This window comes from Limulus polyphemus, unplaced genomic scaffold (assembly GCF_000517525.1).
Source record: "Limulus polyphemus unplaced genomic scaffold, Limulus_polyphemus-2.1.2 Scaffold8825, whole genome shotgun sequence".
Classification (NCBI taxonomy): Eukaryota; Metazoa; Arthropoda; class Merostomata; order Xiphosura; family Limulidae; genus Limulus; species Limulus polyphemus.
Genome location: NW_013674435.1, coordinates 10,864 through 26,090, shown reverse-complemented (window position 1 = coordinate 26,090; position 15,227 = coordinate 10,864). Strand labels below are relative to the sequence as shown.

Here is a 15,227-nt window from a genome sequence, read left to right as displayed (position 1 = left end):
TTCACCAGTTTTATTAAGTAAGGACTTGTGTCGCTAAAGTTTCGTTGGAATGAAGTTACGGAAAATCAATTAACGACTGGAGGCGTAACAATATGCTTGACACTAAAGAATAGGCCTATGTCTACTGTCAATCAGCAAAGAAACATACCCCTACTTTAGTCATTTTAATTTAATGATATGCTTGACACTATAGAATAGGCCTATGTCTACTGTCAATCAGCAAAGAAACATACCCCTACTTTAGTGCTTTGAGTTTAATGTACCTGCTTGACACTGTAGAACAGGTCTAGGGCTACTGTCAATCAGCAACATAAACGTAACTCTACTTTAGTACTTTTAATTTAATATAAAATTGCACAATCTAAGTAAGTTGATCCAAATTGACTGTTGTATGCTCAAAGTAACTTAAAACTAATTAGAACATCTGTAAGAAATTAAGAAGAATATTAATTATGTCTTAAATAAAATGTAAAACTTCCAACAGCTTAGCCTTCAGTCATCTTTCTCATTACTGTGTAGATGGTTATCTATTATGTTCAAATACTACTTTCAGTACTTCAGTTTGAACAAATACAAGAAAAAGACTATCTTAATACTGATATGTTTAGAAAACCACATACAACACAACAATAACAGTGTCTAGTTGTTATAATTAGTTACAATTAAAACAATTCAAATTGTGCAGTCAAAATCTCCATAATTAATATACAGTGTATGTAAAATAATGCTGACAAAAATTTCTGAAATATATATTAAGCTTTCAACCTTCATCTAAATATTTTAAAGTTTAGACCATAATCACATAAGAATTTTTTCAAGTTAAACATCCTCAGTTCATCATAGAATCCTAAGGTTTCAAAAACGAAAAGATAGCAAATACATTTAACCTGTAACATGCTACATTATGATCTAGAAAGCACAGTAAGTTCCACAACTATATTTAACCTGTAACATGTTACACTACGATCCAGAAAGCACAGTACGTTCCACAACAACATTTAACATGTACCATGTTACACTACAATCCAGAATGCACAGTACGTTCTACAACAACATTTAACATGTACCATGTTACACTACAATCCAAAAAGCACAGTAAGTTCCACAACAACATTTAACATGTACCATGTTACACTACAATCCAGAAAGCACAGTACGTTCCACAACAACATTTAACATGTACCATGTTACACTACAATCCAGAAAGCACAGTACGTTCCACAACATTTAACATGTACCATGTTACACTACAATCCAGAAAGCACAGTACGTTCCACAACAACATTTAACATGTACTGTGAAAAACGTTTAAATTTACTTCACTGAAATTACTAGTCTATCTAGTATCAATAACTGATACATTTGACAAATTAGCAATAAATCATGATTTTGTGAGCCTGACAAAGTACTATTAGTAGTCTATATTTAAGATAAAGAGCCAGTCTGAGTTGTTCATTGTAAGACCTATGTTACAACAATAACCTACCTTCTCCAAACTTGGATGTCTGTCTCTAAAGAAAACAATAAATCAGATAAAAGCCTCTGATGAATTGATGACCAACGGAATTCTGGAATACGAAATGGTGGTCTAGAGGGTCCATCATTAAAAATCTGTCTTCCTGAGCTACCTGAGCTGCTTCGTTCCCTGGTGTGGGAAATACTTGCAGACTTGGGCCTCTGTACATCTTGATGAAAGTTAGGCTTGCGAGTAGCAGAAGCACTCCTAGGTCGACGAGTTATACCAATATCAGGCTCAGTTGGTATGTGTATGGTCTGAATGTCACTATCTGATAACAGTGTCTCTGGCTGTTTTACATCTTGTTGTTGATTATCAACCACCTGGGCTACTGCTGTCTCAGGTCCCGTTTCACTTAAAACTACATTTTTATTATGAGAAACATGGCCAACCTTTGAACTTGAATCTGCAAGTTGTATTCCCTCCTTTTTTAATTGCCCTTCAATAGTGCTTACTGTATCTTCAGACTTGGAGCCTTCTGGGTTGTTCAGAATATCTGGATCATCTACATTATCACTCACACCTTTAGTCTCTGATGTGTTTTCCTCAATTAACCTGTGCTGCTTGTCTAATGCTTCATGGGTAATTTCACCATTAAAGAAACAAGTTAGATTGTCCTGGTCTTCTTCTTTCACCACTGTTTGAGCTTCATTTAACTTGTTATTTTCCACGACTTTAACATCCGAAATAAGCTCTAATTCATTAATGTGCTCATCAGATGGAGCCTCTAGTGAGTTGAACTTTCTACTGATTGTTGAATAATCATCTTTCATTTCTTGATTGGTATGTTCATATGGGCATCTTTCATTTCTTATTATACCATCTTCTGGCTTTTCATCATCTGAAAGCAGTTTATTTTCTGGGTTATTTTTTAGTAAGAGTGGTTTGTCTACCAGTAATTTCTCTAATGCATCTGGATCCACATTTTCCTCTGAAGAGACATGTTCTTCACACTTTTTTTCATAAATTGGACTTTTATCTGGTGGAAATGCAACTTCTACATCTTTGCCTTGGCTTAATGGTACACTTTTTGCATCTCTTTCTCCAAGAACTTCTTTATTGCTTTGAGCTTTCTGTGAAAGAAGCAACGAATCTTCTTCTTTACATGCAAATTTTTCTTCTGAAAATGATTTGTATTTTGGATCTTGTGGAAGGAATAGTACATCTTCTGAATCTTTTCCTTCGGAAACTGAGTTCTCTGCAGTATCTTTCAATGCATCTTCTGCATCCATTTCTTCACAAACTGATTTATATTTTGGACCTTGTGGAAATAATAGTGCATCTTTTGAATCTTTTTCTTCAAAAAATGATTTCTCTACTGAATCTTTAACTTCAGAAAGTGCTTCCTCTTTTACATCATGATCTGGAGGAATTGGTCTATTTTTGGATTCTTTCTCATAAGATAATCCTTCAATTTCTGAATCTTTCTTTATTAAAACTGGTTTGTGTTTTAAATTTTTCTCTGAGATTTTTGTCTTAGTATCTGATATTTCTTCTATATTTTCATTTTGAAGTGCTACTTTTTGTTGTGGATAATTCTTTGGAGACACTTGTATGTGTTCTATGTATTTTTCTTCAGACACAGATTTGTATTCTAGTGCTATTTCTGATGTAATTGGTTGGTTGCTTGATTCAATCACATGAGAAAGTGGTTTTCCTCCTAAAGAAACTTCTTGACTTTCTTGAGCCTTGAGCATGTTCTCCTCATTTTGTTTCTCAAAAGAAATTGAGGTATCTTCTTTGTTGTTTTTTGAATACATTTCTAAATGTGGTTTTTCATCTTTCTTTTGAGACATTGATTTAATCTCCGAGTCATACTCTGCAGAAACATCTCTATCTTCTGAATCTTTTCCTGGTGATACAGGTTTGTCCTCTGAACCTTCTTCTGGAAAATCTGGACTGTTTCCTGAAGCTATTTCCAGAGAAACTGGATAACCTTTTACATCTTCCTTCAAAGAAACTGACTTGTCTTCTGAATCTGTTTTTGGATAAACTGGTTTATCATCCAGATGTTTCTCTAAAGAAACTGTTTTGACTTCTGAATCTGTTTTTGGATAAACTGGTTTATTCAGAAGACAAATCAGTTACTTCTGGAGAACATCTGGATGATAAACCAGTTTATCCAAAAACAGATTCAGAAGATAAATCAGTTTCTTCAGAAAAACATTTGGATGATAAACCGGTTTATCCAAAAACAGATTCAGAAGACAAATCAGTTTCTTCTGGAGAACATCTGGATGATAAACCAGTTTATCCAAAAATAGAACATCTGGATGATAAACCAGTTTATCCAAAAACAGATTCCAGAAGAAACTGATTTGTCTTCTGAATCTGTTTTTGGATAAACTGGTTTATCATCCAGATGTTTTTCTGAAGAAACTGATTTATCTTCTGAATCTGTTTTTGGATAAACTGGTTTATCATCCAGATGTTTTTCTGAAGAAACTGATTTATCTTCTGAATCTGTTTTTGGATAAACTGGTTTATCATCCAGATGTTTCTCTAGAAAGACTATTTTATCTTCTGTACCTTCCTCTTTAAATACAAGCTTAACTTCAGAATCTTTCTCTAAATGTAATTGGTTATCTTCAACAGTTTTTTCAGGAAAAGTTGTTTTGTCCCCTGGTTCATGTTCAGAAGAAGCCAACTTTTTTTCTAAACCATTCTCAGTTTGTTTGTGAAATAAAGTTATTTTGTCTGCTACTGGTATTTCAAGAGATACTGCTTTGTTCTCAAGTGTTTCCTCTAGAGACCCAATTTTTCTTTCAGAGATTCTATCAATAACTGATTTGCTTGTCAGATTTTCTTCTGAGGATACCACTTTTGATTCTTGGTCATATATAACCACTGTCTCTTCACTTTCTTTATCTTGAGAAACTTTCTGGTGTGTTGAATATTCTTCTGAGGATACCACTTTTGATTCTTGGTCATATAAAATAACTTTTTCTTCACTTTCTTTATCTTGCAAAACTGCTTCATGTGATGAATCTTTTTCTGAAGATACCACTTTTGGTTCTTGGTTGCCTAAAATCACTTCGTCTTTCCTTTCTTTAACTTGGGAAACTATTTTAGGTGTTGAATCTTCTTCTGAGGATATCACTTTTGATTCTTGGTCATATAAAATCATTTTTTCTTTGCTTTCTTTATCTTGGGAAATTGTTTGATGTGATAAATCTTTTTCTGAATGTATTTCAGAATCTTCTTGAATCTCGATCACTGAACCTAAGCTTACAGAAGCTGTTGTGTACAGAGGAGTTTCCTGAAGAGGAACAGTCTGGTTTTCTGAATATACATCTTGCAAAATTGGTTCATCTTTCGAATGTTTTTCTAGATGTGTTATAACATCTTGAGAACCTTGTACACTTTTGATAAAATGTTTATCTTCATTCATTTCAGCATCACAGTGGGTGACGTCAGATGTTATATTGTTTGTTGAGCTGTTATCTATAATAACATCTAAAAAATTTCCTTTATCACTATGTTCTTTTTCCATCATTATCTCTTCATCACAAAAACCAGAATTATTGTTTGGTTTGTTATAATATTTAGGTGATTCTTCTTCCATGGTACCTTTTGTTCCATTGTGTACACTTGATAGTTCTAAATGATCAGCAATGTTACTTAATGACTCTTCCTGTCTATCATTTAGCTGAGAAACTGTACAAGTTTCTGAATTTGATTTATCAAAGTTCTTTAGTTGATTTCTTTGAAACTCAGATGAAGTAGGTACGGCAATTGTATTTCCTCTTTCTGTAGTCTTTTTCATTTCATCGTCTTGACAACAACTTATGGTTTCAATCAATTCTGCACCTTCAGATCCTTTAGATTTTGTTTTAAGATAATTGTCTTCTTCATCACTAAATTTTTGTAAACTATTATTCGAAATATCAGAGCTCTGGACATTCTGAAGTGTCTGTGAAGCTAAAGGACTTGTACTTAGATCATGTCCTGTCCCATTTATGTGATTTTCAATAACTCTAGTCTCCACGTTTTCCTGGTTATTTACTTTGTTTACTTCTTCAGAATGAGAATATGTATTATTTTCAATTTCTAAAGAAAGAGGGGTTTTTCCTTTGATTATTGTATCACTTGGGCCGATTTCTGGTTGTACTTTCATATGTTCATATTCTCTAGTTTCATCTAGTGTCTCGTGCAAAGTGTCACTGTTCTCTTGTTTATCTGGAGAAAGATACACTCGAGTACTTGGATTCACTTCATTTGTGTTTGGGCAGTGAACTTCTGTAATGTTGCTTATACTCTTACACTTTACATCGTCTTCAGAGAATTCAGGATTTAATGAAACACTTCCGGTAATTCTACAAGTTACATCTTCTACATACGTATCTGTAACTTTATATCCACTGATATTTTCATCCAGATGAGAAGTAACACAAACATTGCCAGTTATATTTGAATCTTCTATTTCTTTGAGTTCCACTCTTGGAGAAACTGGAACATAGGTTCGGAGGCAAGTGTCACCACCAGAGATAGTGCTAATTGGTTTTTGTCTTCGGAGGGCTGGATCAGTTAAGTCATCGGTTTTTCTTTGTTCATACTGTTCATACATCTGTGAAAACTGGGATTTGAAGTCTTCAAAAGCAACCTGTGAAAGAAATTTTCAACCAAAATGAGATCATACTTCAACATCAGAAGGAATACTTAGTAAGTTCAAAGTATCTCAATAGCTCTAATACTTACAAACAATGGGGATGTTAAAATAAGTTATTTAAATTACTGATCAAACTAATGGATAAGTTTTTATGTATGGTGGTATACTTCATCCCTCCATTCAAGACTACCTATTCAATAAAAGACAATTTCAACACAATCCAGAACATTCAGCAACCTGATTTTTAACATTCAATAAAAGATCCTAGAATAAATTAAACATTGCAATTATTCATATTGTACACTATAAACTAGTGGTATGGGCAGGTACTAATTAATATTTTTTCACTAATTTTTCTGTGCTGGTATAAATGTTGCCTTTATTCAAGTGCTATATCAATATTTAACAATGCTAGCGATTTAACTGTTAACTTTGTTCTGTTTCCTCAATTGATGTACTTGTTGGCTAAACCATTAACTTTGTCCAAGTATTGTTAAACCTTTCGTGATGGGCTCAGTATAATATACAAGTTAAGTATTTATACTATCACTTTTAATGCAGCATGTGTATCTTCACAAAATTTGGTAGACTTTTAGTAAACATTACAAGTCTTTTGGACACAAAAAAATCAGATTTTTTAATGAAGTATTTTTATTATAGATTTGTTTCTAAAAATATCGATTTTCATGTTATAACTGAAAAAACTATTGTTCTTCAAAAAAAAAGCAAACAATTATCCCTTTTAGTTACAACCTTTGTACTTGTTTGCTGCTTGTCATAGGTTGTTAAACCTTATGAAATTTCCCACATGGAGAATGTAAAAGATAATTTTTTTAGGTTTTAATATAAACATTTTAAATAACCAAAAATCATAAATTACTATATCGATACCAAATAATTCCACTATAATTCATCAAGTTTATTAACTAAGGTGTATTATGGTCTAAAAAAACATTAAATTTCGAGCAGACTAAAAACACAACCTACCTCTTTGGAATCTTGTTACAAAAGAACAAGATGGCGTCCTAACACACGAAAATGGCTAAGAAAGCAACTAGGGGAACATTCTGAGCTTTTGATTGATTATTCATGTCATATATATAGAAGTGTATACAAGGGAGCATTTCTAAAGAGGGAAAGAGGTGGCCAAGGGGGGCCACTATGTTTGATTCAGTACATGAGCAATATCTTAGCAAATAGAAAAAATGAAACATTCTTATTTTATATTCAAGCTTGTCAATATCGGTAGTTTGTGTTACTAATTCATACAAAACTACAGACTTAGTATTTTGTCATCACAAACATCTAATCTGAACCAGTGCTGCATTCAACATACCATGTGACACACAAAAATTGATGTTTAGTTGTGTTTTTTAATATTTACTTTTAAACTAAGAAATTAACTAGCATATAATACTAAAATTTGAGCTATAATCTACAGTTTGATACCAAACTTATTGACATAAAATAGTAGTTCAATAAAAGTTTGAATGCAAGTCAACAAACACAATGACATGGCCTTTCACACGTGATCCATCGTGATAGGATTAACTCAAATGATATTACTGCTGGATTTACCATTAACTTTGTCCAAGTACCGTTAAGTCACTTGATATTATTGTTGGCTTTACCGTTAACATTGTCCAAGTACTGTTAACTCAATTAACATTATTGTTGGCTTTACTGTTAACATTGTCCAAGTACTGTTAACTCAATCAATATTATTGTTGGCTTTACCGTTAACATTGTCTAAGTACTGTTAACTCAATTAACATTATTGTTGGCTTAACCATTAACATTGTCCAAGTACTGTTAACTCAATCAATATTATTGTTGGCTTTACCGTTAACATTGTCCAAGTACTGTTAACTCAATTAACGTTATTGTTGGCTTAACCATTAACTTTGTTCAAGTACAGTACAACAGTACTGCTCTGCTGGAAAATTCAGAGATTTCTACTACCATCACTGGCTGTACTAATTTAGTTTATTATTCATTTTGATTTTAGAAACAACTAAACATAAAAGAGTTTAAGTAAATAACTTCCTGTATGTTTCCCAGTATTGATATTTCTCTGACATGTACTTCATCGAGCTTCACGTGTATTGTCTATCCTTAAAAAAAAGAGCATTCTCAAGACATTTTGTAGATGAATCAACTATTTCATACATTCTAATTTTAACACAACTTGGGAATTCAGGCACAAGAGAAATGGCAAGGGTGACAGACAATGGTACAGGATGATTCTAATCATCTTACTGACCCAAAAACATTTTGGACATTTAGATTTCCAGGAGAAAAATCGAACACAAAATAGAACTAATTAGTGACACCCAATCCATCTACCTTGTCCATGCATTTATTAACTACAGCCAATCTCATATCTAAGCAATTGATTGGTGATAAATAAAACAAATTACGAAGAAGAACCATGTGCAACTTGGCCTCTACTCATCACAGCTGTCCATTGTGACGTGTGTCCATTGTGACGTGGCACAAATGGTCAAAAAATTACGAAGAAGAACCATGTGCAACTTGGCCTCTACTCATCACAGCTGTCCATTGTGACGTGGCACAAATGGTCATGACTATAAAATGAACTCTGTAACCAAAGGAATCCTTCACCACTTCTACTTCTAACATCTCTAACTGTTTCATCTTTCCTAAATGTTTTCTTCATTATCAAGATTTTGTAAACTGACATGCAAGGAAGCCAGAATACACAGTAACAAGGCTTTTATCATACGAGTTATCAATTTAATGTTAGATAACACAAACAATTTGATCAATTACTAATTCAGAAAATATGACTGACAGATACCACAAGAATCAACACAACGTTCAAAAACAATACAGTTTATCATTACAATTTCACTAGAAAAACAAAAAATTCACTTTATGAGTGAGCAATACCTTTGAATGTACAATTGCTAAGGTGTCAACCCATACTCTCCAACCACCATACTCCAATTTGACGGCATGGTGAAGAAGCATGCGAAACAAAGAGTAGACCATGTCTGATATTCGCTGTTCTTCAGAGTTCTGGGGATAGATGTAAGCCATAGCAACAAGCCATTCCTGCCACACTGACATTTGGAGTATAGTTCTATAAACAAAACATTCATAAATTCTTAAACACGACTTTTTACAATCACTTCTTAGAAGATCTTTTGTTAAAGATTTTTTGAAAAAGCCAGTGAAGAAGTTTGTCTGTTCTACTTTTATCTTGTCTTTAACAGTTGTAAAAAAAATTACAAAAATAATCTTGAAAACCTAAAACACGTTTCTTTCCCTTCCAAAAAATGTCCGTAAAGAAAGTCACCTTCCACAGAGAGTTTACCACAAAGTAAAAATACAGTATGTGTTATACAACCAAAATTAATAATCAGAAATAAAAACTAATACAGCTATTGATTACACAATCACATACGAGGACATAAACCTACGGTTGTCTTTATTATTGATACAATATGAAATTATATATGAAGACACAAACCTCTGGTTGTCTTTATTATTGTTACACAATATGAAATCATATATGAAGACACAAACCTACGGTTGTCTTTCTTATTGTTACAATATGAAATCATATATGAAGACACAAACCTACAGTTGTCTTTATTATTGTTACACAATATGAAATAATATACAAAGACACAAACCTACGGTTGTCTTTTTTATTGTTACACAATATGAAATCATATACGAAGACACAAACCTACGGTTGTCTTTTTTATTGTTACACAATATGAAATCATATACGAAGACACAAACCTATGGTTGTCTTTCTTATTGTTACAATATGAAATCATGTACGAAGACACAGATCTACAGTTGTCTTTATTATTGTTACACAATATGAAATCATATATGAAGACACAAACCTACGGTTGTCTTTATTATTGTTACAGAATATGAAATCATATATGAAGACACAAACCTACGGTTGTCTTTATTATTGTTACACAATATGAAATCATATATGAAGACACAAACCTCCGGTTGTCTTTATTATTGTTACACAATATGGTCATGTCAGACAGGAAGAGTTTTTTCACTTCAGTAAGCTCATCACAAGGTTTGGACTGTCTAATCAGTGTAGCTACAACCTTCAGGATCACTGGAAAAACAAAAATAAATCATAAGTCTTTAGTTCCACCTTTTCTTATACCTGCATAGAAAACAATTAAAAACATCTCATACTTGAAAGAAATCTTATTTACAGTAAATCAAGTCTGCTACCTTATGATACTGTCTCTACTGAGTCTGCTACATTATCACAACGTGATACCTGTCTCTACTGAGTCTGCTACGTTATCACAACGTGATACCTGTCTCTACTGAGTCTGCTACCTTATCACAAGATGATACTCATCTCTACTGAGTCTGCTACCTTATGACAAGATGATACCTGTCTCTACTGAATCTGTTCCTTATCACAACATGATACCTGTCTCCACTGAGTCTGCTACCTTATCACAAGAAGATACCTGTCTCTACTGAGTCTGCTACCCTATCACAACATGATACCTGTCTCTACTGAGTCTGCTACCTTATCACAACATGATACCTGTCTCTACTGAGTCTGCTACCTTATCACAAGATGATACCTGTCTCTAGTGAGTCTGCTACCTTATCACAAGTTATTGGTAATATATAATTAAACGTAAGAGAAAACTATTAACAAATCCTAAAACAGAGGATGTGACAGATGGGTGTGGAGGGGTTTGATTTTCTATTTGATAACTCTGTAACCAAACAAAATTGAAGACTATTAAAAATATGGTTTGTTGGAGCAATGAGATTTTATAGAGAGTAATTTACGTTTAATTTCGTACTTTTCCAAGGGGTGATGGATCAAATAGAGGAGACAAGATGCCTAAAGAAAATGTGTCACGTGTGTCACACTATGGGAAATTCAGAATTTATTTCAATATTGCTTTGTAGAATTAAAATCTTAAAATTTATATATTATTAAATTATGGATTATTAGTTAAGATTTTATGCAATTCTCATTGGTATAACATAAACGAGAAGTATTTAATAAAATTTTGAATGCAAGACACTAAAAACTTGTTAAAGGGTTAAAGGGAATGTGATAACAAGGTTAAATTCTCAATAAACACAAGTAAAACCAAATATTAATATACAACTATTATAGAAAAGTACTATAACTATACTCACATTCATACTTAGTTTAACCAAAAGTCAATCACTTACTAGGATTTTCCAATTTGTAATTAGACTCTGGCTCTGAATGCTTGGTATACAGTAGCTGACTTGATATATGCTCTGTTAATATCTGAAAAATTGTTGTTTACAACTTGAATGAACCACATGAATGTTATTTTTAATATACACAGGTATGTAAAATTGTTTTTTTTATCATGTAAAAAATTTCATATCCCACCCTCTAACTCAAGTATCTACACTGATGTGTCACATTTTTCATTTCAACACTGACTTTTAACATTAATATATAACTGTTCCTGAAACTTATGGACTTATTGGCTGAAAGAACCTTTAAATATATCATAATAAATATGAAAGTCCAATTGTTCTATATTACGTTTGACGAGTGGCACTGTTAAAGTTTGGACTGTTCTATATTATATTTGATGAGTGGCACTGTAAAAGTTTGGACTGTTCTCTATTATATTTGATGAGTGGCACTGAAAGTTTGGACTGTTCTATATTACGTTTGACAAGTGGCACTGTGAAAGTTTGGACTGTTCTATATTACATTTGAAGTGCAGCACTGTGAAAGTTTGGACTGTTCTATATTACATTTGATGAGTAGCAGTGTGAAAGTTTAGACTGTTCTATATTACATTTGACGAGTGGCACTGTGAAAGTTTGGACTGTTCTATATTACATTTCATGAGTGGCACTGTGAAAGTTTAGACTGTTCTATATTACATTTGAAGAGGGGCACTGTGAAAGTTTGTCTTGTTGTGTACTAAGATGTAAGAATGGTCATTTCAAAATTTTGGCTTGGCGTACAGAACATGGTAAACAGCTGTCACAAAATACTTCCAGCTGATAACTTCAACACAGATCAAGTAATCTTTCCACTGAAATGATCAAAAGCTTATCTTAAGTTTCTAAAAATTCTTTATAGCAAGTAGAATGAAATATTATTGTTTATTGCATGGACGATAAAATGACAGTTGAGTTGACCTATTTCTAAGGATAAATTAAACAAAAAAATTCAACTTTCACTAAATAAGTTGTACTAAGTTATACACATCATTACTGCAAGAATATGTCTTCCAAAAACTTCAAACACACAAATCTGAATCAAATTCAATTACTCACATGGATTCCAACTGGAAACTAATATGAATATTGGCCTCAAATATTAGTACCTTCAGTAACTAACAAAAAACAGCTATCAAAACTTACAAAACTATGATGACAGTTTCCTCTGACTGAAAATGTCATTTTTAAAGGTGTTCACTCTTTCAAAATGTTACAAAAAAGTGGTAACAACAGGGTTATAAACTTTAAAGAAATTATATATATATCTAAAGTAATAATCATTATATCCACATACATGTTTTTGATAATCATTTTATGCTAAAAACTATCTTGTACATATTATTTAAATTCCTAAAAATTTTTAAATTCTCACTATCATGATAAGTTTGAATTGATTTGGTATATACAAAAAAAATTGTATTTTAATTTATAACCAATAAATTCCTACCTCAAAGAGGACGTTGTAAGTTGCTAATGTGATGTGGTTGGTGTGTAACATCATCCTCTCAGACAGCAGCATGTACAAGTTGTGGGGACCCATTACATCATGCTTCCTTCTGTTCCAGTGTCATTACAATCAAGTTAGGTATTATAATTCTCTAAGCTAAAGCTTAACACAATAATCCAGGACTTAGCATACATTAAATGTAGTAATTATTATTCTTTTTTTTTATCTGAGATTGATAACAATAATTAAAAAAACATCTTGAGAGTAATCTTTAAACCATAAAACATAGCAAGTTAACCATTTACTTCAAAGGACAAAAAACACTTATTTGTAATATTTTTCACACCTTGTCATCCAGGACATTTTATCAATTCTACAATACCATGTGTAAAGCTTAATAATCATCCAAACAGATCAGCTAAAATGTTAAAATTCTCTCTATCATAATAAGTTTGAATTGATTTGGTATATACAGAAAAATTTTGTATTTTAATTTATAACAAATAATTCACACTGACAGTTCCTTTCTTCAAAATTCCTATTTAACAAATACTAGAAAGAACATAAAGCTTAGAGCAAATGGACTTTGAAAAATCAAAAACATTACAGTAAGCATGACAAGTCTTTTATACCCAAAAATAATTTTCTAATCAAATATTTTTATTAAAAATCTGTCTGTAAATATACAGTCAAAGTGTTAACTGCTCCAAGTGCAAAGAGATTTTCATATTAAGAATAAAATTACTTATCTTCACCTGAAAATTGACAATTTTCATTTTCATAATCTTTAAACTCTCCAAAATAGGTATCAAACATTATTTTTCAATAAAACTTTATATTTTATCTATTATTTTCTCTACCCTAACTCTAAGTACATTCAGTGAATTTGACCAACCTCATAACCACCATAAAATTATACGAATCAAATCTAAATTACCTTTTTTCTTTCAAGAATGACTTCAAATGATAACGGGAAACCTAAATAGCTTAAAGCTCATAACAATATATATCTGTTTATACTTAAATTTTATTGTTTCATTGCCCTCTGACACATGTCTAACTAATAATCCTGCCACACACGTTGTAAATTACTCGGCCATTGTGTAGCTCAAGATACCATATTCAATTACATAATGGATGAGCTGGTCAAAAGCATACCTCATAAAGAATTATTATTATTTTTCATTATCTTACCTAATTTAACCTTTAACCTAATAATTTCTAACTTTTACATTTTAGTTACTTTTATAATAATAAAGAAAGAATGCATATGAAAAACAGGAAATATGGTATTTACCTGGGTCATTGTTTTTTTGCTGTCAACTGTGATTTATATTTAAGCCTACTTTTTATTTTATACTAACCATACTATTACACTAAATAATTTCTATCTAATTAAATAATTCACTTAAGAACATAGAATAATAACACACACAAAGCAACCAATGTTGTATAACTATAATAATGTGGCTTTCTAACTATGCGATGAGGGCCTTTAAAAACTTAGCTCAGCTTGTTAATGTGAATACTTTAAGAGAAATTTTCAAAGTGGAATTGAAAAAGACAATACTGTACAAAAAACAATAACATGATATATCATTTGACAGATTAAACTCTGCCTTTCTATTGGTTATAAATAATATAGTATAAAACATCAGAGAGAATTAATAACAATTTTTTAAAGAAAGGTTAGCTTCGCAAGTGGGTCTGATTTTTCTACTTTATGGTTCCGTAAACAAATAAGGTTAAAAGCTATAAAAATTAGGCTTTGTCTTAGTAATATCTATATTACAATGAATAATTTACATTAAATTCTGTACTTCTCAGAGGGGTGGTAAATAAATTAAAGATGTAAGAAAACCTAGAGAATGTCACAATTCTCATACTAGAGAAGTTTGAATTTTTTTTTCAAATAGTTCCTTTAAAATTAACAGCTTAAAACTGAAATAATATTAAAATCTGGTTCATCAACTATGTTTTGATGCCAAATTTAATTCATATATAATGATAATAAAGTAATTTAATTACATTTTGAATGTAATTCTTTAAAAGTTCATCACATGTCAACTTTTATAATAAGAGGGTTCATTCTAAAGGAATCTTGTTTAAATTAATAAATGTATGTTCAATTATACCTTAAAAATTTGTTCCAGTCTTCAGATTTAAAACAATACTTTTACATTATGGTTATCCAAATCTCAGTAATAACCTCCAACACAACCTATAAACTTTTAACTAAAAAAAAAAGTGATAACTTACTTAGTTTCTACTGATATTAAATTTATATCATAAGAAGAAACAAACATTAAACTTCTATAAAAAACTGCAGTAACATGGAAAGTACCTGTAGCTACTTACCTGATGTACAGTAACATGGAAAGTACCTGTAGCTA

At 31.6% G+C, this 15,227-nt stretch overlaps 1 protein-coding gene across 1 annotated transcript in view; it reads right to left on the bottom strand.

Moving 5' to 3' along the window:
- Positions 1-1,486: 1,486 nt before the first annotated feature.
- LOC106475576 (neurobeachin-like) overlaps positions 1,487-15,227 on the bottom strand; it is a gene marked incomplete at its 3' end in the record, with an annotated part of 23,622 nt that continues 9,881 nt past the window's right edge. The window contains exons 3-8 of the mRNA XM_013936256.2: positions 12,835-12,943; positions 11,346-11,427; positions 10,122-10,245; positions 9,039-9,231; positions 3,819-6,119; positions 1,487-3,531 (exon numbers count right to left, since the gene is read on the bottom strand). Of these exons, the coding sequence (XP_013791710.2) occupies positions 1,487-3,531; positions 3,819-6,119; positions 9,039-9,231; positions 10,122-10,245; positions 11,346-11,427; positions 12,835-12,943 (4,854 nt within the window). The remainder of the gene's footprint in view (positions 3,532-3,818; positions 6,120-9,038; positions 9,232-10,121; positions 10,246-11,345; positions 11,428-12,834; positions 12,944-15,227) is intronic.